Source organism: Eptesicus fuscus, chromosome 20 (genome assembly GCF_027574615.1).
Source record: "Eptesicus fuscus isolate TK198812 chromosome 20, DD_ASM_mEF_20220401, whole genome shotgun sequence".
Classification (NCBI taxonomy): domain Eukaryota; kingdom Metazoa; phylum Chordata; class Mammalia; order Chiroptera; family Vespertilionidae; genus Eptesicus; species Eptesicus fuscus.
The window spans coordinates 38,222,832-38,248,950 of record NC_072492.1 but is presented as its reverse complement, the minus strand read 5'-3'; the positions used below and the strand labels follow the sequence as shown (position 1 = coordinate 38,248,950).

At 52.1% G+C, this 26,119-nt stretch overlaps 1 protein-coding gene across 4 annotated transcripts; it reads right to left on the bottom strand.

Moving 5' to 3' along the window:
• Positions 1-335: 335 nt before the first annotated feature.
• On the bottom strand, positions 336-26,119 carry MMP28 (matrix metallopeptidase 28). 4 transcript variants are annotated; one of them, XM_054709165.1, is made up of 8 exons: positions 25,762-26,119; positions 13,382-13,461; positions 12,968-13,155; positions 7,229-7,453; positions 4,821-5,066; positions 2,836-2,985; positions 2,364-2,531; positions 336-1,459 (listed from the first exon to the last, which is right to left on the bottom strand). In XM_054709165.1, the coding sequence occupies exons 1-8, from the start codon at positions 25,870-25,872 to the stop codon at positions 1,065-1,067; spliced, it is 1,563 nt and encodes a 520-aa protein (XP_054565140.1). In that variant the 5' UTR covers positions 25,873-26,119; the 3' UTR covers positions 336-1,064. The 4 variants fall into 4 exon arrangements, with proteins under 4 accessions (XP_054565140.1, XP_054565141.1, XP_054565143.1 ...); XM_054709168.1 differs by having other exon boundaries at positions 1,271-1,459; positions 2,364-2,527; XM_054709166.1 differs by lacking the exon at positions 2,836-2,985.

Here is a 26,119-nt window from a genome sequence, read left to right as displayed (position 1 = left end):
TGGGGGAGCTGGTTCCTTCGGTAGGAATCCCAGCTATTCTTGCCGGCCCGGAGGAGCTCCTGGAATGCTGTGTGTGTGGCCTGGAGAACGGAGCCGCTGTGAACACAGCCTCCCCCAGCCTGCAGAGCCCCCAGCGCCCACCGGCAGCAGTGAGGCCCCCAGAGAGCCCCTGTCCGCCCCCTGCCACACGGGGTTCTCCATCTGGCCTGAGTGGTGAGGGGAGGGGGCGAGGACATTTAGCTTTTTGAGGAGAGGTAGGCTCCCTCTTCCCATCACACACACACACACACACACACACACACACACACTCACTCACACACACACACACACACACTCACTCACAGCCTGCTGGCCCTGGCTCGGTCAGAAGTAAGAACAGGCTCCACCTCACCAGCATCCACGCCCACCTGCCCTCACTGGAAGCTGTTCCAAAGCAGGCTGATTGGTGCCTCCAGGCCCACCAGCTGGGGACACCTCTTTATTCCAGCCTCCCACAGAAAGCTGGACTGCAGCTGTCTCCCTCCTGCTCTGGGTCCTGACCCCACTCAGGGCCTCGAGGTTGGAGACCCTCGTACCCAACCCATCCAGGCTTTCTGGGGGCAGGGCCTCTGTTAAATATGACACTGTTCTCCAAGAATTGAGCCAGAAGGTCCTCCGGGGAAGGCAACAGTCTTGCAAAGTGGTCCCAACCTCTCTGCTGAGATTTGCATCCTGCCTGGTTGCCCAGTGCTGCTGCCTCATAGACAGGAACTGGGCCGTTAGCAGAAAAAAAAAAAAAAAAAGCCCCCAAGCCCGAGGGAAGAAAGAGTCCTTTCGAAAAAGGCTGTGGAGTCTGGGACCCTTTTGGGCTTCTCCTCGGATTGATCCCAGCCCCACTTCCATGTCCTGGGGAACAGCGCCAAGACAATGAATGCCACGTTCTCCAGGGAACAAACGCAGCCAGCTTCTCCGCTGGGTCTTCTGCAGGGGGGCCCAGAGGCTCCCAAGACAGGCTCTGCCCCTGGGGCAGGGCACACACGTTGGCCATGAGAGCACCCAAAGTTCGCTATGAGGTGGGGGTGCCTTCAGAACAGGGCACCCCCCGAGTTCACGTGCCAGCAGCCCATCCAGGGCAGCTCGGCCGCCCAGCGGCCCGAGGCAGCCACCCGCAGCTTGGTCTGGTCCAGGTGCCAGTAGCGGTCATCCCTGAAGAATATGACGGAGCCGTCTGGCTGGGGCAGGGCGCCGCTGACCTCCTCAGGGACACCACCCCAGTCCTGCAGGCCTCGGGGGTAGTAGGGCTCCACCTGCAGTCCCCCCGGGGCCAGCACGTAGTAGCGGGCACCCTTGAAGAGGACGAGGCGGCTCAGAGGAGGGAAGAAGAGGGCTGCATCCGGGTGGCGAGGCAGGCCTCCTGCCCGGCACAGCTGTGGAGAACCCCACACTGGCTTGGGGCCCCGAAACCTCCAGCATCGACTCCCTGCGGGGCATTGGGAGAGCCAGGGTGAGCGGGCAGCTCTCACCCTTTGGGCCTCCACCCCAACTCTGTCCCCCTGTGCCTCTCTTCCTTCTTGTGTTGGAGCCCAAGGGGGTCAGTATTTGTGATAAAACGGATCATACTCATATTTGGTGATGAACACTAGGGGAGGGACTGTTGTGGCCTGGGCTTCCAGCAGGTGTCAGCAGAGGGCAGATCGCGCTAAAGGAACATGACTAGCCCCTCCCTGGGCAGCAGGGGGCACTCTCCCTGGGTGAGGACTGGGCTCCAGGGAAGGCCAGGGGCTTTCTTCACTGCCATTACTCCTACCAGTTCTAGGAGGGCAGGGACTTTTGTTCAGTACGTATCCCAACACCTCCAACCGAGCCCAGGCCATCGAAGGCACTCAATACTTGTTGGATGAATGAATGAATGAACACTATTTACTGAAGTAATAATACACGGCACACTGCTCGGACAGTATGTTCTTTTCATCCTTCCCCAACAAACCCGAGGGATTGTGTTCCCAATTCAAAAAATTCAAGCTCCAAGAATTAAGTGACATGCCCAACCTCCTACAGCGAGGATTCCGAGGAAGGCAGGACTTTCTGCAGAATCACAGAGCTCCGGCATATGGTCCTCTCTGCCCTCTAGAGCAAGCATGTCAAACTTGCCGGCCGCGGAGTTTAACATGCTTGCTCTAGAGTCTTCTCTGGAATTCTCCCATCCTCTCCCTCTAGAACAACCTGGACACCGCCTCCCCAATCCACCGCTAAAGGAATCTCCTGGTAGGGTTCCCCAGGCCACAGGTTGGGGTTGGAATTGAGGTGCCCCCCCTCTTTTGACCTTGGGCGGGACCTCTTTCCTCGGTAGGTCTCAACGTTCTCATCTGCCCCCGGGTGGGTACCTTTGAAGAAGTAGAAGTCTCCACTCTCCAGTGACACTGCGGCAGCCTCGATGTTGGGGGGCAGCCCGGACCACCTTTCCTGCAGCGGGTGGGGCCCCGAGACATTGCCATCAGCTCCCACCTCCCAGAAGTGGCTCCCTTGAAAAACGTACAGTCGCTGCTGCCTGTCTGCGCAGAGAGACAAGGGAGAGAGAGTTAAGCAGGGACCACCCGCCTCCTGCCTTCCGTCCAGGGAAGGTGCCTTCCTAGAACCCAGCCTCCCCAGCTGACCAGAGAGGATGCAGCGGGCACAGTTGGGGCGGAAGGAGAAAGGAGTGTTTTGCTTGGCATGGGCTTGCTACCTTGCAGAATCCTTGTGGCTTGGAATTTCTGGATTTTATCCTTTACACTCCCCCTTGAACTCCAGCTCTGGAGACCCCTGAAATGTGGGGAGGAGGGAAGAGGAAGCAATGCATGGGTGGAACCGTCTTACCTACAGTGATGGCATCAAAGGAAGAGTGGCAATATTTAGGACCCTGGGTTTCGGAGCGCCTTCCCTGGGATCTGTGGGGGTCCCAGGCCTCAAAGTCAGTGAACAGCTTTCCTGGGAGCTGGGGAGCCACAGAGCCGCCCTGGGGCTTCCCTGCATGGGGGAGGGGAGAGGGAAAGAGCACACAGTGGTTAGGAGGGTGTTGCGGGCTCGAGACCTCCCCCTGGGTTCCTTTCATCACTGTCAGACAGGGGGGGGAGGAAGGGGAGCAGGGGTAGGGTTAAGCATTGTCTTTGGTTGTGGGTGTTAACCGTAGCACCAAACTCAGAAGCCCTCGCTCCTATCTCACGGGTCTGGAAAGAGGCACCGACAGAGACAAAATTGAAGGGGGGACTACAGAAGGGTTTGGAACTAAGGAGTGCAGCGCGTCCTCCCCTCTGAGTCCTGGACAAAGCAGGCAGAGTTCAGGGGCCCAAGCTGTGTTCATTACAGCTCTGAAGATAATGACATCATTATACTTCACTTTAGAGGGAGGCAGCGTCCAATCAACTTAGAATTTGGCACCAGCTCCTGAATCCTGGTCTGCAACTTCCTCGCTGTGTGACCTGGGACAAGTTACCTAACCTCTCTTACCCGGGTTCTCCTCCTCTGTGCACAAAAAGATACTTACCTCATGTGTGTTTTGCATGTTAAGTGCCTGGTCCACGGTGGGCACTCAGGAAATAGCAGCTGTTATGATTACATTTGTGTAGGTTTCTTAGGCTACAAAGCATGCTCATACTCACTAGTACAGCAACCTTGTGAGGTGAGCAGGTCCTCAGTTATTACCCATTTTCTCAGAAGGTAAAACTGAAGGCTCTCAGAGGGGAAATGCTTTGCCCAAGAGCAACTGCGAGTCAGGCATGGAACAGAGACTTGAGCCCAGGGCTCCTGGCCCTGCCCACCGCACCCCACACTCTGAGGGAGGCAGCCCAGGCGTCGAGGAGGGCCTGAGGTCCAGGCAGGTCCCTGGGCAGCAGCGCCGGTCAGTTCATTATGGGGGAGATCTTTCTGAGTCCACGCTTGGCAGGAAGTGGGCATCAGCGTCATGGAGGGGGAAGGTTAGGGGATAGAGCAGTGGTTCCCAACGTGGGCACACGCCCCTCGGGGGGTGATTTGATTTTTAAGGGGAGCAATTCAAGAATGAGTTATTAACCGTGAATTTTTTTTTGCATTTTTTATGGTTCTAGGGGCCTTATATACAGTACATAAATATATATTGTGACATATTTATGCATTTCAGTTCTCTAGTATATGTTTTGAAACTATTTGCTATTCATGTCACTTCATATTTTTTTTAACAATTTCTTAGTGTTTTCTTCCTCAGTACTTCAACTGTCCTTTCATTCTTTTATTTTTCTCTTTCGTGGATGCCATGTTCTTTGGAAGCTTGTTTAGACCAAGTTAATGGCCTTTCAGGCTTCCTCCACGTGAATAGGAGTCCACTTTTTGAATAATAAGAATTATATGTCACAGGGGGGGGGGGGGCATCAGGATTTTAAAGATGCTCAGGTGGCGCATGGCCAATAAAAAAAGGTTGGGAACCACTGCGATAGAGAGAAAGCGCAGCTGGGAGCAGGGATGAGGGCTCTGGCGTATGGGCTGGGGGAAGAGGTGAGGGTGAGGACTGGGTCTGGGTGATGGGGCAAGGATGTGAGAGCAACGGTGGAGGAGGTGGGGGGTTGGGCGGGACTGTGCCCAGAAATTCAATTCGTTGGGGTTAATCAAGGGCAAGCATGGGTGAGGTGGGGTGTCATCGTTTGAGGTTTTTCAGATTTCAGGAGCCTAAGGATTTGGAAGGACCCAGGATGGGGGGAGGCCAGATGCCTGCGCTTAGGATGGATGGGAGGTCCAATTTGAGGAGCCCACGCGGTGCAGGCAAGGAAGGGACAGAGGCCGGGGTCCGGGGCCGGGGGTTGGGGTCGTGGGGGCCGGGGTCCGGGGCTCACCATACAGGCTCTGCACGGCCAGCACGTCGTCCCAGCTGAGCAGCGCGTCGCGGCCCAGCCGCTTGTAGTAGGGCGCCATGAGCGCGCGCGGCGCGGGCGAGTGGGTCAGGCCGAGCGTGTGGCCGATCTCGTGCGCCAGCACCACGAACAGGTTGCGCCCGCGGCGGCGGCTCAGGGACCAGCGCTCGTCCCGGTCGAAGTGCGCTTCGCCTCGGCGGGGCAGAAAGGCGTGCGCCAGGGCGCCCCCTGCAGGCGGCGCGGAGGGTCAGGGGAGCCGCCGCCCGCGACGGCCCCGCGTCCCCACCGCCCAGCGCGCACGCCATGGGAGTGTTTAATTTCCCTCCCGGTCCCGTCTGGCCGAAGCTGGTGTGGGGCAGTGACCACAGGGCTGGCTGTGCAGTACGGACGCTAGGAGGCAGAGCGGTGCACATCCTGCTTGGGGCCAAACTGCCTGGGTTTTACCATTTTCTAGCGGAGTGACCCTGGGCAAGTCTCTTAAACCCCTCTGTGCCTTATCTTCCCGATCTGAAAACAGGGGTGATGATAATGAAGTTCTTCCTCGCAGGGTTTTTCTGAGGGTTGAAGAGAGATGTGTGTATCTGTGTGTGTTACATATACCGAGTGCCTAGCACATAATCAATGCTATATAGGAGTTCCCTTTTAGAAGATCTTGGAGTAGGTACAGGGGTTACCCCAGAATGGAGCACGATGGGACCGTGTGGGGTGCTGGTAATGTTTTTTGATCTGGGCACTGGGTGTGTTTATGTGTACGCAAAGTTTCTTTAATAAAAAGTGTATGTATTCTTGCCCGGCTGGTGTGGCTCAGTGGTTGAGCATCGGCCCATGAACCAGGAGATCATGGTTCGATTCCCAGTCAGGGCATATGCATGGGTTGTAGGCTTGGTTCCGAGTAGGGGGGCGTGCAGGAGGCAGCCAATCAGCGATTCTCTCTTATCATGGATGTTTCTGTCTCTGTCTCCCTCTCCCTTCCTCTCTTTGAAAAAAAAAAAAAAGTGTATGTATTCTTGTGTCCTTGCCTTCCCTCTGCCAGGGCCCCTCTGTGGGTCTCTACCTTCCTGCTATAATATGACTGAGCAGAAGGAATTGGGCTGGACCAGTGAGGCTCAAGCGTAGGGTGCCCCAGATTTAGCTTATCAGCCATGCAGGTCCCAGGGCCCCACCCTCACAAGTCACTTTCTGCAGGGGCAGCAAACCGCACGGCGGTAATGTTGGCCTAGAGGCCTGTTGAGGGTCCGGCCAGTGCTGCCGTCTTGGAGCCCAGCCCAACTGGGACTGACGAAGGTCCGGAGGCTAATGTTAAGGAGAGCCTCGTGGGGCATGGAGAGGTGGCCATGCGTGGGAAGAACACACGCCTCCCTGTTTTGAATGTGCTCTGAACGGTTTTGAGCAATGTTCGCCTTTCCAGGCAACTCTTACAAGGATCTTGGGAGACAGCTGGGAGGTTTGTGACTAAACTCAACAAGATGAAGCACCTGTCCCACATCAGAGAGCTGACTCCCCGTCTAGGGCTGTCTTCGCTACCAGACTCCACCTGGGGACGGTTGGAAACACCTCATGTAGGTATCATGGATGAAATGAATTATAGGCAAGCGTGTGTGTGTCCTACAGGTGGGATCTCAAAAAGCCTAGATTCCTGCCAGCCCTGCCCTGGTCCAGGCAGCAGGGCCTGGAAGTGGCTTTGCTCTGAGTGGGATTGTCGGAAAGCAGGAGCGTGCAAGGGAGTAGGGGCCCAAGTTCTGAGACCACACAGGGCTTAAGTCCCCAGCTGAAGCGGTTTGATCAGGTTTCCTGACTCCTTAGCGTTGGGGGGGGGTTGGGAGGATGCAGAGACAGCCTGCACTCAGGCTCTGCAGGCCAGTGCTGGGCAGAATGGGGGGACAGCAGTGTAAATCACAGCCGGAAGCCTTCAGGCTGGGGGCAAACAGGAGACCCGTCTGGGCTGTGGGCATATGAAGTGCTTCTGTGGCAGGTGGCAGGTAGAATGCCTCTTGCTCTGAGGCAGTGACTGTGACAGAGGCTTGGGGGAGGGCAGAGGGAGGGCAGGGGTGGCCCCGGCCACCCTGGTCAGGAGAACAGAGAGACACAGGCTTGTCTAGAGGCAGGGGATGGATGATGGGGCTTCAGGAGGTGCTCCCAGGAAAGACAATGCTCTGTAGAGTTTGCAAGGCACTTCCCTTGCAGAACCTCATCTGACCATCCCAACAGCCACATGGCACAAAATCGGGCAGGTACTGTTCCCATTTGACAGATGAGGAGACTGAGGGCTCTTTGGAGGGTGATGCAGCTTGGGCAAGGCCACAGGGAGAGCGCATGCTCCCTTGCCCTCCACCGACGGCCCCTCCTAGCGGGGTCCCCCTCCTGCCATGTGGAAGAGAGGCTGTCAGCACCTGGGCCGTCGAAGGCGTTGCTCAGCCCGTCATTGTGGTCCCCTTGGAAGAAGGTGAGGCGGATGTCAGCTGGGCCTGTGGCTGGGGCCTCCCAGAACTCCAGCGCCGAGACGTTGCTCCACAGCTGGAAGGCGGCACGCACGGCCCCCCGAACTGCAGGCTCGGGCAGGTGCTGGGGCCAGTTCACCAGGCGGTAGGAGAGGTGTTGCTTGTACCACTTGTTGCCTGCCACCCAGAGAGGCCACGTCAGAGCCTGGGGCTGGTCCCCAGGCAACACGTATGATAGGGAGATAGGCCTTCCCCAAGGAGCCCATGGTCTGGCGGGGAAGACATAGCCTTTGCCTTGCGAAGGCCCTCATTTGGCTGGGGAGACCCTGCTCTCAGACAGATCGGCCTATGCTTGTCCTGGAGAGTCCCAGTCTACTGGGTTGGCCTCAGGAGGTCCCTTAGGACCTTGGCCAAGCTGCATCACCCTCCAAAATAGAATGGGGGAGATGCAGCCGCTGCCCAGGAAAACCCCCACCCTCTGCTCTGGAGTCTCCTCCCTGCACAGCCTGGGCTGAGCCTGAAAATCCACTCTGCGCCTCCTGCTGGCAGCAAACCCCAGCCCACGGGGTCACAGCCTCCCTGCCCTTCCTGACCCGTCCCCCTCTCCAGCCCTCACACCCTCCTGCCACCTCCCTTTCTAGTGTCTGGGGCCTGTCCCTGAGTAGCCATCACAAGACCCATTGATTTGAGGTCCCTCCCTGACCCCTGGCCCTCCCGCTCACTTCCTCAGGGAATCTGGAGAGCTCTGAGGTGAAAACAAATAAGAACAAAGGGTGTGTTTTGTCACTGACCGAGAGCAATTTTTCCATCTCCACTCAGTTAAGCGTTTCTATTCCTTTGCCCAGAACCGCAGCAGTTCCTCCCTGAGGGCTGAGACCCGGGCCTCTGGCCAAGCCCCAGGTCAGCTAGTCTGGGTCCAGCGCCAGCTCACCACACGCCCAGGACCAGGGTGCTTCGAAGGCCCACGCTCTGAGATTTCCTGAGCTGTTTCTGAGCCCTGCACGCTAGGGACTGAGACTGTGACCCGGAGCGGAAGACTCACTGCTTGGAGGCAGGACTCTGGGCTCAGGAGCACACAAGAGTCATGTCTTTTGGGCCTCAGTTTCCCAAATGGACCAAATCCCTGGGGCCTGGGTGACAGTGGGCAGGGCAGGTTTGACCATGCTGGGACCCCAGGTGAGTGGGCACAGCCCCCTCTCCCCTTGAGGGGGCAGGGCAGTTGAAGGTTCAGGCCTCCTGCCCCTTTGTCCCAGGGAAGTCCTGGCAAGTGGAGTGAAGTGGTGGGTGTTGAGCCATCTCCTCAGTCAACCTCTCCTCTATTTGGGGGCTCTGAGACCGGGGGAAGATCTGCCCCCAGGGTCACACACTGAGTAGGAGCCCAGGCCCTGACACCTGATTTGGTGCATTTTCCATTCCGCGCGGATAAGCAGACACATTTGCTAAGACTCGAGGCTTATAAACGGGCCTGCACGTCGCTCCTCTGGGTCAGAGCAGGGGCTCTGCGAGAGCTAACAGTCTCTGGATGGAAGGGAGGGTCAGAGAGGGCAGAGGAGTTGAGCACCCTTTCCCTCTCCCCATCCCCCGTGGAAGCGGGGGAGGGGAATGTCCCTTCTCCCACCCCTGAGCCAAGCTCCATTCAAGGCAATGCTGCCTCCTGGGCCTGTTTGGCCTGGCAGCCACCCAACCCCTCCCAGCCAGTGACCAACCCTCAGGGAGGGAAGAGGGAAGGATTCGAAGGGAGGGGAGGCCTGGCGTCCAGAAGCAGGCGCAGCCACTAACACTTCTAGTGCATTGTAAGCCGGCACTGGGCACTGGGGGGGGAGGGGAGGGAGCTGGCATTGGGCTCTTTCACACCCTGCGATGGGTAACCAACCCCAGACTCCCTCTCCCCACCCGCAACCTTCAGGCTTCTAGAAAACTGTGAAGCAGCTCCTTCAGCCTTTGCAGCTAGGGTGGCCCTCACTCCAAAGACAGGGAACAGGGAGGGGGGCAATTCTCTCACTCCAGGTGGTCAGTGAAGGTGACAGCTCGAAGGATAAAAGGATAAAAATCCTCTGTGCAGCTGAAGGGTGGGCAGGGAATAGGGAGACACCTAGGAACAGGAATTTAGAGAAAATGACCAATTTTCCTTGCCGGGGAGCAGGGTGGTAGGTTGTTGGAGTGCCTGCCGGGAAGAAAGGAACTGTGGGGCCAGCAGCCTGAGCCCTGTCCCCTGTCTTCTTCCAGATTCGTATCTTTGGAGCAGGCTGGCCACTGCAGGCCCCACCCCAAATGCCTGGCTTGTTTCCATGGCAACCCCCAGGCCACCCTAGCACCTGGCACTGCACCCTACACCCTTGATCTAAAATCCAAAAGGGGCCCTGACTGGTGTGGATCGGTTGGTTGGAGCATCATCCCGGACAGCAAAAGGGATTCCTGGTCAGGGCACATACCCAGGTTTCAGGTTTGATCCCTGGTTGGGGTGGGTACGGGAGGCAATTGATCGATGTTTCTCTCTCACATTGAAGTTTGTCTCTTCTCTCTCTCTCTCTCCCCCTCTCCCTTCCTCTCTCTCTAAAGTCAATAAAAACATATCCTCGGTGAGGATTTAAAAAAATAAATTAAAAAAATAATACCCAAAAGGGAAGAGAAGAGGAAAAAGAGATGGGGAGGGAAGAGAGCTAGATTCCTTGCTTGGGCAGGATCCGAGCAAGAGTCCTGACTCCCAATAGCAAACTGCTGCTGTGGAGAGAACAAGGGTTGGAATCTCAGTACCTTTTCTCACAAATGATAGAATCCCTCCAAGCCTCAGTTTCCTTATTTGCAAAGGAGAAATGAAATAGCAACCCGAAGCTGCCTGGCACGTGCTGGGTGCTCAGTGATTATCATCCATTCCCTTCTTCCTTTTCCACCCCTGTGCTCCCCACCCCACCTGCTCTGTGAGGGGGCGGGGGCATTGAAAATCAGCCCTGCAGGTGCAGAGGGGAGCAGGCACTTGGAATAAGGTTGCCAGATTTAGCGAATGAGAATACAGAATGCCTGGTAAAACCTGAACTTCAGGTCAACAAGTAATTATGTTAGTATAAGGATGTAAAAACAAAACAATCATTTGGTGTTCATCTGAAATTGAAATTCAACTTGGGAATCCTGCATTTTATCTGGCAATCCTACCCTGGAGCCCAGCTCCCTCAGCACAGCGTTCGCCCACATAATGAAAAGTCACTGGCTGCGGAATCCATAAAATTTTTAAAGCACCTACCCATATTCTGGATTTTTCCACTCATTTTTAAAGCACCTACCATAGTCCGGGTTTTTCCACTCATTTTTAAAGGACCTACCCATATTCTGGGGTTTTCCACATCTGGAATCTCACTTAATCCTCCAATGACAAGAAGGCTTGGCTAACCCTCTGGCTATTTGGCCCTGGGAAAGTTGCCTAAACTCTTTGTCCATCAGCTTGCCCACCTGTAAGTGAGGATAATAGTCGTACCTGTCTCATAGGGTTGTTCCGGGAGAAAATGAGTTAATCTGTTCACAACTGTGCTTGGCACATCATAAATGCTCAATAGGTGTTAGCTGTGACTATTACATTTTCTTTCCTAAGGCTTAGGAAGTGCTCAGTGCCTGCCAAACCTACAACTTCCTTCTAGGCCCTAGAATCTAGGGAATATCTTCCCACCCACGGGGGAAAGGAAGTGAAGTCATGTTGTGACCGAGAGGGAAATTCTCTGTCTAACCCGGCCACTGCAGTCTGGACCAGGGGTCAGACAAGGAAATGGGGCTAGGCTGGTGGGGCGCAGCCGCCTGCCTGAGAGGTGCCTTAGCCCAAATCTCTGTCTAAAAGGGGTGCTCCAAATTGGACAGTGACCAACAAACACTCCATCCGATTCTCCCTTGGGGCATGAGAAGATGAAGTGCTGCTGGAAGGAAGCATCCTGGGTGCTCAGGTCAGGCCCTGAACGTCCAGGAGGCATCATCCCAAGTCTCCATGGAATCTAGCCTGGAAGTGCTGCTGCTGAGTCTGTGTCTGGGGCTGCCCCCTTTTCCGCTGTATCCTCACAATCCCTGCCCCCCCCCAAAAAAAAAATTGATTTTAAAGAGAGAAGAGGGAGAGGGAGAGAGAGAGAAACATCAATGTAGGAGTGGAACATTGATCAGCTGCCTCCTGCAGGCCCCCTACTGGGATTCCAGCCTGAAACCCGGGCATGTGCCCTGACAGGGAATCCAACCTGCCCCCTTTCAATATATGGGATGACGCGCCAACCAACTGAGCCACACTGGCCAGGGCGAGCTCCCGCCCCTTGGTTATCAGAACTCATCTCTCCTTTCCAACCTAAAAGGGCCTGTGTCTCAGATGAGGAAACAGCAAAGTGACTCAGCTCAGGTGACACAGCTGAACCCAGAGCCCGAGCCCCAGGAACGTCGCTCTTCCTGCTCTCCCAGGGCCTCCTGTGCTCATGCCTGGTCCTTCTCCGCTGCGGCCCAGGACACAGTGTCAGCACCGGAGACCCGGGGCAGCTGGGAGTGTAGACACAGCTGAAGTGGATTGGCGAATACCTGGAAATGGCCATCCTCCAACAGCTGAGGGGAAATGCCCTCAATTTCCTTTGGGGTTAGCTAAGGAATAAAAACAAACGATGTGCCTTCTGTCCTGGATCCTAATGGATATTGTCGGTAAAAGTAGTTACTGCAAATTCCAAGAGACAATTGCCCGAAGGGCTCACAGTAAAATTCATTAGAGGTAAAAAGCCGACTAAACAAGCCCATTTTGTTAGGAATCTTGAAAATTGCAGAAGTTGATCAGAGAACATTAGACTTCGTAAAAATAAACACGACGTTAAAATCACACACTGCAAAACTTGTTACTGATGAAGAATTGGCAGGAGAATAAAATCTTTATAAATCTTAGATCAGTAACCTTTGACCCTGGGAAGACTAGATTTGGCCAAAGAAGGAGGAAGAAGAAGTGAAGGGAAGAAAAAAAACCCACAATTAAATCATAACAGGAGGAAGTGTAATGCCTAAAATGTGTTATGATGAAATGTTCAGAATAGGCAAATCCATAGAGACAGAAAGTAGATTGATTAATGGTTGCTAGGAGCTGGGGGAGGGGGAATGGGAAGTGCCTGCTCATGGGCATGGGGTTTCTGTTTGAGGTGATGAAAATGTTCTGCAATTACATTGTGATGATAGTTGCACAATTCTGCAAATATGCTAAAAGCCACTGGATTGTATGCTTTCAATGGGTGAATTGTATGGTATGTGAGTTATAGTTCAATCAAGCTGCTGAAAATGTACTGTGGACAAAATCAAACTGATCGATGAATCCCATCTTTGTTGGGTAATTCTTATGAAAAAGAACCGATTCTGATGAAAATGACTCCAGTAAAATAGAAAGAAGAGTGTTGGCAACAGTTTAACTGCCCTGCATAGCAAATGGACCAAGAAATCAAGTGGGCTCGATGGGGTTCGCTCTGGACAATACTTGCACGGTGAAAATTCGTCAGCATAGGTATCATTCTGATGTAAATGTCTTTGTTCACAAACAGGGTCCTCAAGTCCCACAGGTCCTATTTGTCCCCTGTGCTCCCCTCCCCCACCCTAGGGAAGAGGTTATTGACACAGCCCAGGCCGAGGTGGAGCCCTTTTTCGGGCCGTGGGGCTTCAGGACGGTGGGGAATCCCATCCTAGCTGGATTGCCACAGTGCTCACCTTGCTTTGCAAAGCGTTTCTTTCGCCTCATTTTGGCCCGGCGTCCAGCAAACAGGGCGCTGACCCGCTCAGTCCGGGCTGCCTGGCTGTCAGTATCTGCCACCCCACAGCGGGGCAGTGTCATCTGGTGGAGGGTGGCGGGGTCCAGCACGCCACTGATGGGCAGCTGGGACACCCACTGGAACTCCCTGTCAGGAATTGAGATAAAGGACCACAAAGGGAGGGTGGGTGGTGAGAGCGGGGAGCTTCCCTGGATACAGCAGGAGGCTGGGGCAGGTGGGAGTGAGGGGTTGCGGGGAGGAACAATGGAGCATGGTCCCCTCGACACACATGGGGGCAGCCTTCCCCCAGGAGGGAGGAGATGACCTAAGCTTATACCCAGCACTCCCAAACCCTCATACCCCTCCATCCTACCTGATGGCATTGCTGAGTCGCGTGGAGGAGGGAGCTCCGGGGGCCTGTTCACTGAGGTATCCATACCGCTCCAGGAATGCCTGGGGGAGAGAGGAGCATCAGCTTTCCCCACTGTGTGGCATCCTTTCCCCTCCCTTGATCTCCAAGTGTCCACAGCACATACATCGTGCCTGGTCTCACCCCTCGTCCCAACAGGGTCTATGAGCTACAGCAGAAAGAGTCCTGGCATCAAAGTCAGGACCTGGACTTCGTCCCAGGCCACCAACGACTAGCAGAGGGTCTTGAGCAAGTCACTCATTATGCTTGAACCTTAGCTTCTTTATTTCTAACACTGGCCAGGCAGTCCCTGCCCTGAGTATCTCATGGCATTGTCAGAGGACAGTAGAGTTTTGGGCTCTGGAGTCAGGCCTGCCTGGGTTTGAACCTAAATCACTGGTTTCTCAGTTGTAATGTGGATTTAGAAATAGTACCTACTTTACAGGGTGTGTGTGTATATGTGTGAATGAATCACAACAGTAAATATAAAGTACTTACCACAGTACCTATCACCTGGCATGGGCTCCATGCAGGGCAGCTATTATAACTTTATGTAAACATACATGATCTATATGCCTCAACTCTTCTCCTGACACATGTCATCTCTTTAGGAACATTTCCGGATTGATCAGGCGTTGAGCTGATCCCCTGCAGGCTCTGCCAGGCATGGATTGGGAATTAATTACCTAATGCTGGCTACTCCCTAAACAATTACCCTCCTCCCGAATGCAGATATATTTAAGAACCATGCCCTTACCTTCAACCCTCTGGTTTATATGAAACCTTAACTCTCTAGAGAAGCACTTTTTGAATTCGAAACCTGCAACTTCCTTTCATTCATTTGTTTGATTATTCACACAATGTACTAGGTACTTTGCCAGGTGCAAGAGTCAACAAGACACTCTTAAAAGAACCTATATGTACACTTGTGGATGGGGACAGACAATAAAAGCACAGATAGCAAATAAAGGAGAACGTTTGATGCTATAAAGAAAAGAAACCGGATGATGTGATTGAAAATAACTTAGAAACTTGACATGAGGAGGTCAGGGAAGGCCCCTCTGAAGAGCTGATATTTGATGTGAGAGTCCTAAAGAATGAGACCTGCCCGGCTGGTGTGGCTCAGCAGTTGAGAGTTGACCCAGGAACCAAGAGGTCACCGATTCCCTGTCAGGGCACATGCCCAGGTTACAGGCTGGATCCCCAGTAGGGGGCGTGCAGGAGGCAGCTTTGGGATGATGTTCCTCTCTCATTGATGTTTCTATCCTTCTCCCTTCCTTTTTCTCTAAAAAACAATAAAAACATTTGGAGAGAATGGGAAGTAACTAGCCATGCACCGAGATGGGAAAGGGGGTTCGGGCAGAGGGAGCAGCAAATGCAAAGGCTGAGCTAGGAAGGACGTTGCGTGTTTACGGCATAGAAGGAGGGCTGGGGCAGTGGGTGTGAAGCCGCAGGAAACGTGATGACATCAGAGGCAGGCCGACTGTGAGTCGGGGTAAGAAATGTGAATTTTATTTTCATGTTCCTGATGGGTTAATTGTGGGGAATGAAAGAAAGGGAGGAATCCAGGATGGCTCCTACATGTTTGCCTTGGAAGATGATGCCATTTTACTGTAAGAGAAAGCCTGAGGAGGAACGGTGTGTGTGTGTGTGTGTGTGTGTGTGTGTGTGTGTGTGTGTGTGATTAAGATCAACTCTGATGATGTCAGTTGGCGCTGGCTGTGTGATCCTGGAGCTCAGAGAAGCTGGAATCTCAGCAGGTGGATGATGGGAAGCTGTGGGTCTGGAGGAGAACACCCCATCCCCCACATGCCTTTTACTCACGGCCGCCCTCACAGACCTGGAAGCCGCTCTCCCAGCGACCAAGTTCTTGACAGCCACTGGAGAGAAGTGGGTGACTCATTGTCCTTACCGGTCACCAGTCCTACCCTGAGGGGGGATCACTGTACGTGGCTCCCTGCGTGCCCTTCTCACTGATGAAGCCCCAGGAAGGGGTTCTTTAAAATGTCACCTGGCTGCTTACTTCTCATGCAGACACACACTCTCTCTTAATTTTTACCCCTCCTTGCTATCATACTTATACAGAAATCATTTTCTGTCTTCCCTGTTCTTTTACTCACTTTTGTTTGCTGCATTTTTTTTTTAAAAATCCTCACCCAAGGACGTTTATTGATTTTTTTAAATTTTTAATCTTTTATTGATTTCAGAGAGGAAGGAAAAGGGAGAGATAGAAACATCAATGATGAAAGAGAATCATTGATTGGCTGCCTCCTGCACGCCCCCCACTGGGGATCGAGCCCACAACCCAGGCATGTGCCCTGACCGGGAATCAAACCGTGACCTCCTTGTTCATAGGTCAATGTTCAACCACTGAGACACAGCCGGGCTGTTTATTTTGAGAAAGAGAGGGAGAGAGAGCGAGAAAGAGATGTGAGAGAGAAACATCAATCGGTGCCTTCCGTACATGCCCTGACTGGGATCAAACCTGCACCCCAGTAATGTGCCCTGACCCGGAATCAAACCCGCAACCTCTTGGTGCACGGGAGGACGGCCAGGGCCTTTGCTGCATTTCTGAACTCAGATCAACTCCAATCATAGCTGCTGCTCAAGAAAAAGGCACCTAATGGGAGTGAAACTAGACACTGAGCCAGGACCCCAAGCCCCTAAGCCTTTGCAAGTATCCAGCCTCCTCATTGTGGATTTCATTACATCCATCCTTAGCAACCTCCGTGTCCTCTTCTCATTAAAGCCACTTCCCATAAGGAGCCCTTATTCTAGACAACAGAACTCTACCCAAGCCTGGTTTATTGTTTTTCTGCTCTAATTTATTAGAATTTCAGCCCTATTTTCTATTTTCCCTTTTCACAAGTACGCTATTTTGGGATGCATAATGGATTAAAGGAGTTTTTGTGGCTTAATCTGGAAGACTATTTACAGCTCAAAACAGTGTGGCATCATGGAATAACCACTGGGCTTGGAATCCAGAATCTATTCCCAGCCCTGACCCCGCTGGGTGGCCAGGGACAAATGACGTCACCTCTCTGGGCCTCCATTTCCTCAGCCACAATGTGAGAACAAGAGTAACCCCCACAGGATTCTCAGAAGGATTAAATAAAGCAGTTCGCGTCCAGCATCGTGCCTACTATAGTTCATGCTCAATAAACAGTTTATCTAGCCGATTTAACTTACAGGGAAAATTAGCAACAGGCTTTCGGAATGCAACCCATCTGTGAGAATGGGAACTGCTTTGAATAAGGCAGTTACACCTCCATTCTCAGTTCAGGTGCTCCATCCCAGAATCGCCTCACCCAGCCAGGTGCCTGGCTCTCTTCCTTGCCTCTTCCCTTTCCCCTGGTGAGGATGGAGAGAGAGCGGCTTTTTAGGAGAAGCTGGGGAATGAATGTCTCCGTAGAAGCAGTTTTGCTGAGTGAGTGATTTGGAAGAGACTGGGTCACAGGCCAACAGGCCGGCACTCCCTGTGCCTCTTCCCCCAAACCCACCCAGCCCTTATCAGGGAGTTGGCTCCAGGTCTGGAACTAGGAAACCTTGGACAGAGGGGGAGAAGGGAGGGGACATGGAGGAGCGGCGTCTCCTGTTTCCTGGCTGGGCCCTTGCTGGGTACTTTGGCAGGCAAGGTGGGGTGGAGGGCAGGATGGGGGTGGAGGTATTTTTCAAGGGTCCAAAGGAGGGGAAGTCCTGAGAAGTCCTTTCTCCTGACTGTCTCTGGGACCCTGTGGGCTGCCAGGCATAGCTGAATTCCCGGGAAGCAGTGAGCATGGGTTCACACCAGCCAAAAGACACCAAAAGAATGAGAAAGAGAAATCTTAAGAATTTGACATTTTATATTTCCATAAAAGCCCTGAAGTATTATTATGGAGATTAGTAGGACTTAAAAACTCCCTTATAGCCCCAGACAGTTTGGCTCAGTGGATAGAGCATGGACCTGCAGACCAAAGGGTTGCGGGTTCGATTCCGGTCAAGGGTACTGTACCTCTGATGTGGTCTCAATCCTGGCCCCGGTTGGGGCACGTGCAGGAGGCAACCAATTGATGTCTCTCTCACATCAATGTTTCTCTCTGTCTCTGTTGTCCCCTTTTACTTGCTCTTAAAAAAAAATCAATGGGAAAATATCCTTGGGTGAGGATTAACAACAACAACAACAAAGAGCTCTCTTATACTTATTTCATGTTTAATATATCTCTAATTAAAATGTTTTTCATTACAAGAAAGGGTCTCCTGAATACTGCCAGAGCCGAGTGCGCTGTAGTTCTGTCGAGGGGGGCAGACCTATGTCCCTGGTGAGGAGGAGGCAGGGTTGAGGCACCTCTGCTCCTACAGCTGTCCCTAACCCATTTGCTGTGCCTCAGTTTCCCCCTGCAAAGGTGCGAGAAACATCCCTGTCTGCATCAGAGCAGGGTGTGGGGCAGAGGACACCGTGGCACAGGGATCCTGGGAAAGGGGGCAGGACTGAGAGATGGAGCTCTCGTTTTCATCTCAGCTCCACACTAACCACCTTGGAGGAGTCATTTCCCTTCCAGGCTGCAGTGTTCTTGGGACCTGTGTCCTCTCAGGAATGCTCTGAGCCTCCCCCGCCCCCCACCGTGGTCTCCTGCCCCCTTCATGGAGGTAGCACCTGGCCCGCTCCTCTCTGCCTGGCAATTCAAACACCAGGTTTTCTCTCTTCCCTGTTCTCCACCCATCCTGTGCTGAGGAGCCCAATGCTGGAGCTGAGTGGAGAGGAAGCCGTAGGGCTGTGCCCCTTTGTGATTCACCTGCTTGGGTTTAAAAGCTGGTGCCAACCTGCCTCACCCTCTTGGTGGTGGCTGGGGCCACTTTCCTGGGAGTCACCTCTGGAAAGCCCTGGGAGTGGCTGGGATGTTTGGGTAAAACAAAAACGGTTCCCCCTGGAACCCAGAAAGCTCAGTGGAATCAGAGCTCTGGGGGTTCTAGTTCTGCATCCGTCCTGACTTGTCATGGCAGGGTGTGTGGATCCCAGCCCATTGGATGCCTGGGGGAAGGGGCTATTCTGGCCAGGGCAAGAGTAGCAATAAGGTTTAGCAAAATGAATCCAGGGCTGAGTCAGGAACTCTGAGTCACTGGCCTGGCAGGACAACAGTCCTGGGCTGAGTCTCATTTAAAAAAAAAAAAAAAATATATATTTATATATATATATATAAATATATATATATATTTGTATTGATTTAAGAGAGGAAGAGGGAGAGATAGAAACATCAATGATGGCCCTAACTGGTTTGGTTCAGTGGATAGAGCGTCGGCCTGCGGACTGAAAGGTCCCAGGTTCAATTCTGGTCAAGGGCATGTACCTTGGTTGCGGGCACATCTCTGGTGGAGGGTGTGCAGGAGGCAGCTGATGGATGTTTCTCTCTCATCGATGTTTCTAACTGTCTATCTCTCTCCCTTCCTCTCTGTAAAAAATCAATAAAATAAATTAAAAAAAAAGAAACATCAATGATGAAAGAGAATCATTCATCAACTGCCTCCTGCACACCCCACTCTGGGGATCTAGTCCACAACTCAGGCTCGTGCCCTGACCAGGAATTGAACTGTGACCTCCTGGTTCATAGGTCGAGGCTCAACCACTGAGCTACGTTGGTTGGGCTGAGTGTCTTGAGTTTTATTCCTGGAGCTGCTGCTAGCTGTGTGTCCTTGGGTGAGCCCTGCACCTTTCTGGGCCATAGTTCCCTCTTTTGTAAAATGAGAGAGTTGGATTAGAGCTAAGATATACTCCAGGTCTGTCTATTATTGTAGCTTTGCTTCTGTGTGATCTATGACATGATTACTTAACCTCTCTGTGCCCCAACATCTAAAATGGGGGTAAGAATACTGCTTATGTTTCTCATAGGAGCATCATGAAAATCCAGTAAGAAGATGCTTTGGGAAAGCTTTGGGATAATTGTCCCATTGAAAACATTATTTTCCCCGCTCTAGCCCGTTTGGCTCAGTGGATAGACCATCAGCCTGTGGACTTAAGGTTCTTGGGTTCTATTCTGGTCAAGGGCACATGCCCAGTAGGGGGCATGCAGGAGGCAGCCAATCAGTGATTCTCATTATTGATGTTTCTCTCTCTCTCCCTCTCCCTTCCTTTCTGAAATCAATAAGAATATATATTAAAAACAAAACATTATTTTCCCCTCTATAGTCACAGAGCTTTATTGCTAGAAGTCTAAGAGGGGCCAGCTCCCAGTCTCAAGTCCACAGTGGCTGTGACACCCTCCATATCAAAGAATTGCAGCAGCAAAAATGAACCCAGAAATTGCAAAATTGCAAAATGGCAAGTTCATACAGAAACCATGTTGCTTTGCCTATGATTTATTCCAGCTCATTTCATGTTTCATTATTATTTTAGGCTTTTCAAAGTGATGCTACGTGACTGTGTTTTATCATTTAATACATCTTTTGCATGATTAGCCAAGTCAAGATTCGAGGGATGATTGTTGGTGTTCTGCCTTGCACGTCCTATAAATAAAGCTGTTTTCTGGTAATCAAGAGCACAGTGAGTGCCTGACTATTTCAGAGCTTTTAAGGGGATTACACCTTTGAGCTTCACAAACACCTTGTAAGAACAGAGGCCAGGGGTTATTATTCCTGTTTTATTTTATATTTATTTATTTCATTGATTTTCTTGATTTCAGAGAGAAAGGGAGGGGGAGAGAGAGATAAACATCAACGATGAGAGAGAACCATCAATTGGCTGCCTCTGGCAAGCCCTCTTCTGGGGATGGAGCCCACAATCAATGCATGTGCCCTTGACTGGGAATCAAACCATGACCTCCTGGTTCCTGGGTCAATGCTCAACCGCTGAGCCACACCTGCCGGGCTTATTCTTATTTTATTTTATTTTAGTTAATCCTCACCCAAGGATTTTTAAAATTTCCATTGCTTTTAGAGAGAGTAAAAGAGAGATGGAAGGGGGTGAGAGAGAGAGGGAGACATCAGTGTGAGAGAGACACATCAATTGGTTGCCTCTCACACATCGTGACTGGGGCCAAAAGCTGCACCCTTTGGTGCACCGGCCAATGCTCTAACCACTGAGCAACCGGCCAGGGCTGTTATTCCCATTTTAAAGATGAAGAAAGTAAGTCTCAGAGGAGTGCAGTACATTGGTAAGAGGTCTTAGTGAGGGACAGAACCAGTATGTGAGTCTGACACCTACCCAGGATGTTTTATTGCACATTTTAACAAGTGACTCAGAGGCTTTAAAAGTGAAGGAGCAAGAGCCAAGCTGCCCTCCCCACTGGGGAGAGAGCCCTCAAAGAGGAAAAAGGCAAAACTGGGCTCTAACTGGCTCCCTTCTGTCCCCTCTGCAAGCAGGTCCAGCGGCAGAGCAGAGGGAAGAAGCTGCTCAGGCTGTGGACGTGGCTATCAATAGAGGCTGGGGTCACATCTTCCATCGCACCCCAAACCAGTCCTCTGAGCAGCCAGAGGTATCTAACAGGACCAAGGCATGTTCCTTCACAAAGACAAACATTTGACTCCAGGAGGCATGCGCCCAGACCAGGGCCTGGGGTGGGGAGGAGCCTGCAACTTAGGTACGTGCCCTTGACCAGAATCGAACCTGGGACCCTTCGGTTCGCAGGTTGACGCTCTATCCACTGAGCCAAACGGGCTAGGGCCACCATGCGGTTTTTACTAGATTTCTTGGTTTTCAAGCTGGCTTGACAACTGCTTTCCCACCAACTCCTGCTTCTCTGGGACCCTTCAGAGTGTCTCCTGCACTTCTATCCACCCGGTACCCATGAGTCACTGAGCTGAGCCCTTGGGAATGGCTCCCACACCCGGGCTTCTGAGTTTCTGACTCACACGAAGTCAAATAAATGGCTCTGGGCTATGAGAAGCAGACACTGCATCTGGGGGTGGATATTTCACAGAAGCTCCAATGTTTCCCTGGAGAAACAAACTCCCCAGTTCCTGAAGCCACACTGGGTGTGGCTGTGCAGATCTGCGTAGACCACCGCGTGGAAGGCAGGTCCTGCACATACTTGCCTTGTGGTTCTAAGGAAGGTCTGAGCAAAACACGGTAGATAGATCCCTTGGGATAGTCTGTGTCACCCAAGAACAGCGTAGGGCCCAGCTGAGAATGAGAGTGGGGCCAGGATGATGATGTCATTCATTAACCCTCAGTCTTGCCATTGGGCAGTGGAGGCCCTTCCTACTCACCAGTGTTTGAGCAGCCCTAGTTTTGCTAAGTGGGCGACAATGACCTTGTTCATAATGCAGCTTTGTAAGCAGTCAGTCTCCTCCCAGGCAAAGCCCACAACAGAAAGCCCTCGATTTTATTACTTTGTGTGCACACAGGAGACACATACAGCCATGCACACAGGGTACAGGGATGCACACAGAGACATGGGAACACAGGCATGGACACACAGGCAGATGAAATGTACACCCATGCACATGGTCACGTGCGCGCACACACACACACACACACACACACCCCAAAGTCAATGTTAGCGCTAGACAGAATCTTAAAAGTCATTTAAGCCCTGACCGGTTTGGCTCAGTGGATAGAGCGTCAGCCTGCGGACTGAAGGGTCCCAGGTTCCATTCCGGTCAAGGGCATGTACCTTGGTTGCGGGCACATCCCCAGTAGGGGGTGTGCAAGAGGCGGCTGACCAATGTTTCTCTCTCATAGCTGTTTCTAACTCTCTATCCCTTTCCCTTCCTCTCTGTAAAAATCAATAAAATATATTTTTTAAAAAAAAGTCATTTAAGCCATTTAAATGAAATTAACTCCCTTATTTTCCAGTGAAGGAAACTGCAGCCTGGAGAAATGAAGGAAATAACTTAACACATTGCGGACCAGTAGTTTTATTGCTGGCTTTACCCAGTGGCCAGATAAGTTTCTATTGAACGAGCACAAAAAACGTTTTACATAAATGTTAAAGGCACGCTTTAAAATTAAATACCCATTGCATTTTCAAGTTATTTATTACATGTTCTTACAAGCTAATATCTTTTTAAAGTATGATACTTTGTAAAACACTGCGTAATATGAAGTGAGAATTCTCATGATCCGTCCGCAATGTGTTAAGATCACGCAGTCTGTTTTTATTATTTCTTTCCGTCTATGTTCTGCAATCTGACCTCTGTCCATGAGCTCAGTAGGACTGCTATGCTCTACTGGGGTCTAGCTCCCTGCCCTGCGGTCAGGGGATTGTACTTGAGCAGAGAGCCGGAGTGATCACGGGGCTTACTTTGTGCGTTCCCTTCTGCAGTGGTTGTATTTCCCTAAATGACCGTGACATTTCCCATTTCCATGCTCTTCTTACAATGTGACTTCAGCACTCCTCCCACCGATTGTGGGGACCATGTTCCCTCCCCTTGACCTGGGGGGGTTTGTGACTGATCCAGCAGATGTGATGATACCTAACTTCCCAGTCTAGGCCATAAGAAGGGCACAGCTTTTGCTTGTCTGTCTGTCTGCTGTCTTTCTGTCTGTCTCTCCCTTTCTACTTCTCAGAACACTTATCTTGGAGACCCAGCCACTATGTTTTGAGGCAGCCCAAACTAGCCCGCATGGAGAGACACTGTGGATAGGCCCCAATGGGGAAGAACTGAGGCCCCCCACTGACAGCCAGCATCAACTACCAAGCAGGTGAGTAAGCAGCCTTCAGATGATCCCACCTCCAGATGCTGTACAGCAGAGACAAGCTGCCCTGATGTGCTGTTTGAAATTCTGAACCACGGTATCAATAGACATAATAAATGGTTGTTTTACTTTACTAAGTTTTGGGGTAATGTGTAATGTAGCCATAGTAAAAGCAACACCATCTGAGAATTACAGCTCTGTGCTGTCTGTTGTCCAATGCTGAAAATAGTTTCCTTGTATATCTTGTCATTGTTTTAGGAGAGCTAATCACCAAGCCAGGACTTTAATCTGAAGCTCTGTTCTCTAAAATAATGATAAAGATCCTAACAACATTGAGAGCAACTTCCTTTTATAAACTACTTTCTAGGAACTAGGGATCTCAGTAAAACCACACAATAATCTTGCGAAATGGGCATTATTAACCCCATTGCACAGAGAAGAAAACTGAGGTTCATAGAGGTTAAACCTATGGTTTGCACACAGGTCTGTCTGACACCAACGACCATGCAATTGACCATACACAGAAACACATATAGACATACTGACATCACACATGCACATACACATCCCAATTTACATGTGTACACATACGTATGTACATGCATAGGCATATGGAGACACTATGCACCCATTACACATTTCCAGAGTTTTTATGCTTTTAAAATATTTCTTGTTTTCAGAGTTAAAAATCCCCTTTACCCCAATTATGTTAAATAGACTGAAAGAGACTCAATCTGTTAGATATTACATTTCCTAAGCACACCCCAAGATGAAATTCTCTCCATCTGAGGCCACCACAGGCATGAGCGGCCGAGCTATTGTCTCTATTCTCCTGCCAAGGATCTCCTGGGACCTGGACGGGGGGGGGGGGGGGGGGGGGGGGGTGAGGGGGGACTCTTAACAGGACTTGGCTTGGTAGGCAGAAGCTTTCTCCTGGGGCCACAATTACTTTGCACTTGATGTTGTAAGATTCTAAATTCAGAAAACAAAATGATTCTTAAATGTCCATAAGCAGAGAGCACAGAGCAAGAGACCAGTGCTTGGAAGGGCACAGGGGGAGGGAGTCTGAGAAAGGACCTTCTTGTTGAAGCACGGTCATTCCCAGATATTCCCAAGCAGCGATAGAAGCTGGCTGTGGGCCCTCCTCCAGTTTCCCGAACTCAGCCTGCCTCTTCCGGGAAAGGGGGTGAGGGTACTGAGAGGCTCTAAACTGGCAGTTTTAGAGCAGGAAAGATGCTCTTAGGTGAGCAAGTCTCGGGGCAGAGTGCTGGGCTCGGTAATTTAGAAGTTATTTGCATCTCTTTGCCTTAAAATAGTGGAGACCCCAGACCTATTTCTGTGAAGAGCTAAGAACACAGAGTCCTGGTGGGGTTTCTCAGTAGTTAGAGCGTTGGCCCACGGACCAAAGGGTAAGTACGTGCAGGAGGCAACCAAGAGATGTGTGTCTCTTTCACATCGATTTTTTTTCTCTCTCTCTCTGCCTCCCCTTTCCCTTTGATTCTGATAATCAATGGGAAAAATATCCTTGGGTGATGATTAAAAAAAAAAAAAAGAATACAGAAGTGCTTCTTTGGGAAAGAAAGAAAAGACACTGGTGTATTACTACAGTCACCTTAATCTGGAAAATAGATGTCCCAAGTCCACCCCCACTCTCACCTCACAAAAAGTTCTCGCTTATGCAACCTACAGCAAGCAGCTGAGTCCAAAGGAGGAAACTGAAAATGGAAATGTTTAGGGTTCATCGGCACCTTCCTGCCCCCTCTTCTTTTTTTTTTTTTTTTAATATATTTTATTGATTTTTGTACAGATAGGAAGGGAGAGGGAGAGAGCCAGAAACACCGATGAGAGAGAAACATCGATCAGCTGCCTCCAGCACACCTCCCACTGGGGATGTGCCCGCAACCAAGGTACATGCCCTTGACCAGAATCAAACCCGGGACCCTTGAGTCCGCAGGCCGACACTCTATCCACTGAGCCAAACCAGCTAGGGCCTGCCCCCTCTTCTTAAGTTCAGTCCAGTGGCACTGCTTAAAGCTCCTCAGAAGCAACTCTTTTTTTTTTCTCAATTTTTTTATTAAGGTATTATATGTGTACATATCTTACTTCCCATTGCCCCCCCCCACCCCACTCCCATATATGCCCTCACCCCCCAGAGTTCTGCGTCCATTGGTTATGCTTATATGCATGCATACAAGTCCTTTGGTTGATCTCTTCCCCACCTCTCCCTAACCTTCCTGCTGTAAGCAGCAACTCTTGATAGTAAGTAGTACAATACTCTCACCCAGTTTGCAAGCTGGGAAAGCCGGTTCTGTCACTCGTGTCCCAGCCCAGGGAGCGGGATCCTCTCCACCGCACCGATCTGGGGGCCTCCACCGTGTTTGACACTCGGGAGGGCCTGGGGCTTCGGATGAATGAACTGCCCTGTCTCCCTGGCGTAGGTGACGCGGGGCAGGGGCTGCCTCTCTCTGAGCCCTTGCCTGTCTGTCCCATCTGGTCTCTCCCTCCTTCCCCGTCCGGGGAACAGCCGGGCGGATCCGCGTGCCTTTGTGGTCCCAGCCCCAACGCGGGGAGAATGCTGCCCCTAGGTTCTTTGTGTGCCAGGGTGAAGGGTGCGGAGGGCAGGGAGAGGATGAAGCAGATGGTCAGCTCAGCGGGGACAGCTGGGTGGCCTGAAGGCGAAGTTCTGGCGGCCCTCCCGCCCGCGGACCTCCTCGGCCCCGCACACACCCCTTACCTCTGCCTCCCTGCGCAGCTCCCCGCCGGCGCGCTCCGGGAGCCGGGCGTCCAGGCTGCCCCACAGCAGCAAGGGCAGGGCGCGCAGCAGGAGGCCCACGCGCGCAGCCATCTCGCCGCCGCCCCCGCCGCGGGGCGCGGGTGGAATGCGGGGCTGCGGGGCGCTGGGCAGCCCGCCGGCCGTCAGCAGTGCGGGGGGGCTCTTCGGATGCTGCGGATTTGCGCCGCCGGGCACGGAGGCGGGAAGGCGCCCGGGGTTCGCCAGCGCCCCGGCTCCGCGCGCTGGGCCGCTCCTCGGAGACGCTTCGCCGGGAGCCGGAGGCTGCACAGCTCCGGCGGTGTCTGCTCAGTGGGGTGCG

What these genes read in the sequence shown, in the direction of transcription:
- MMP28 (XM_054709165.1), bottom strand. Translation starts at nt 25,872, where the DNA reads ATGGCTGCGCGCGTGGGCCTCCTGCTGCGCGCCCTGCCCTTGCTGCTG. An exon ending in CAACGCCTTCGACGGCCCAG is followed by an intron (nt 5,067 to 7,228) that starts GTGCTGACAGCC and finishes CGCCGCCTGCAG; the next exon opens with GGGGCGCCCTGGCGCACGCC. An exon ending in GGCCGTGCAGAGCCTGTATG is followed by an intron (nt 2,986 to 4,820) that starts GTGAGCCCCGGA and finishes TCCCCCATGCAG; the next exon opens with GGAAGCCCCAGGGCGGCTCT.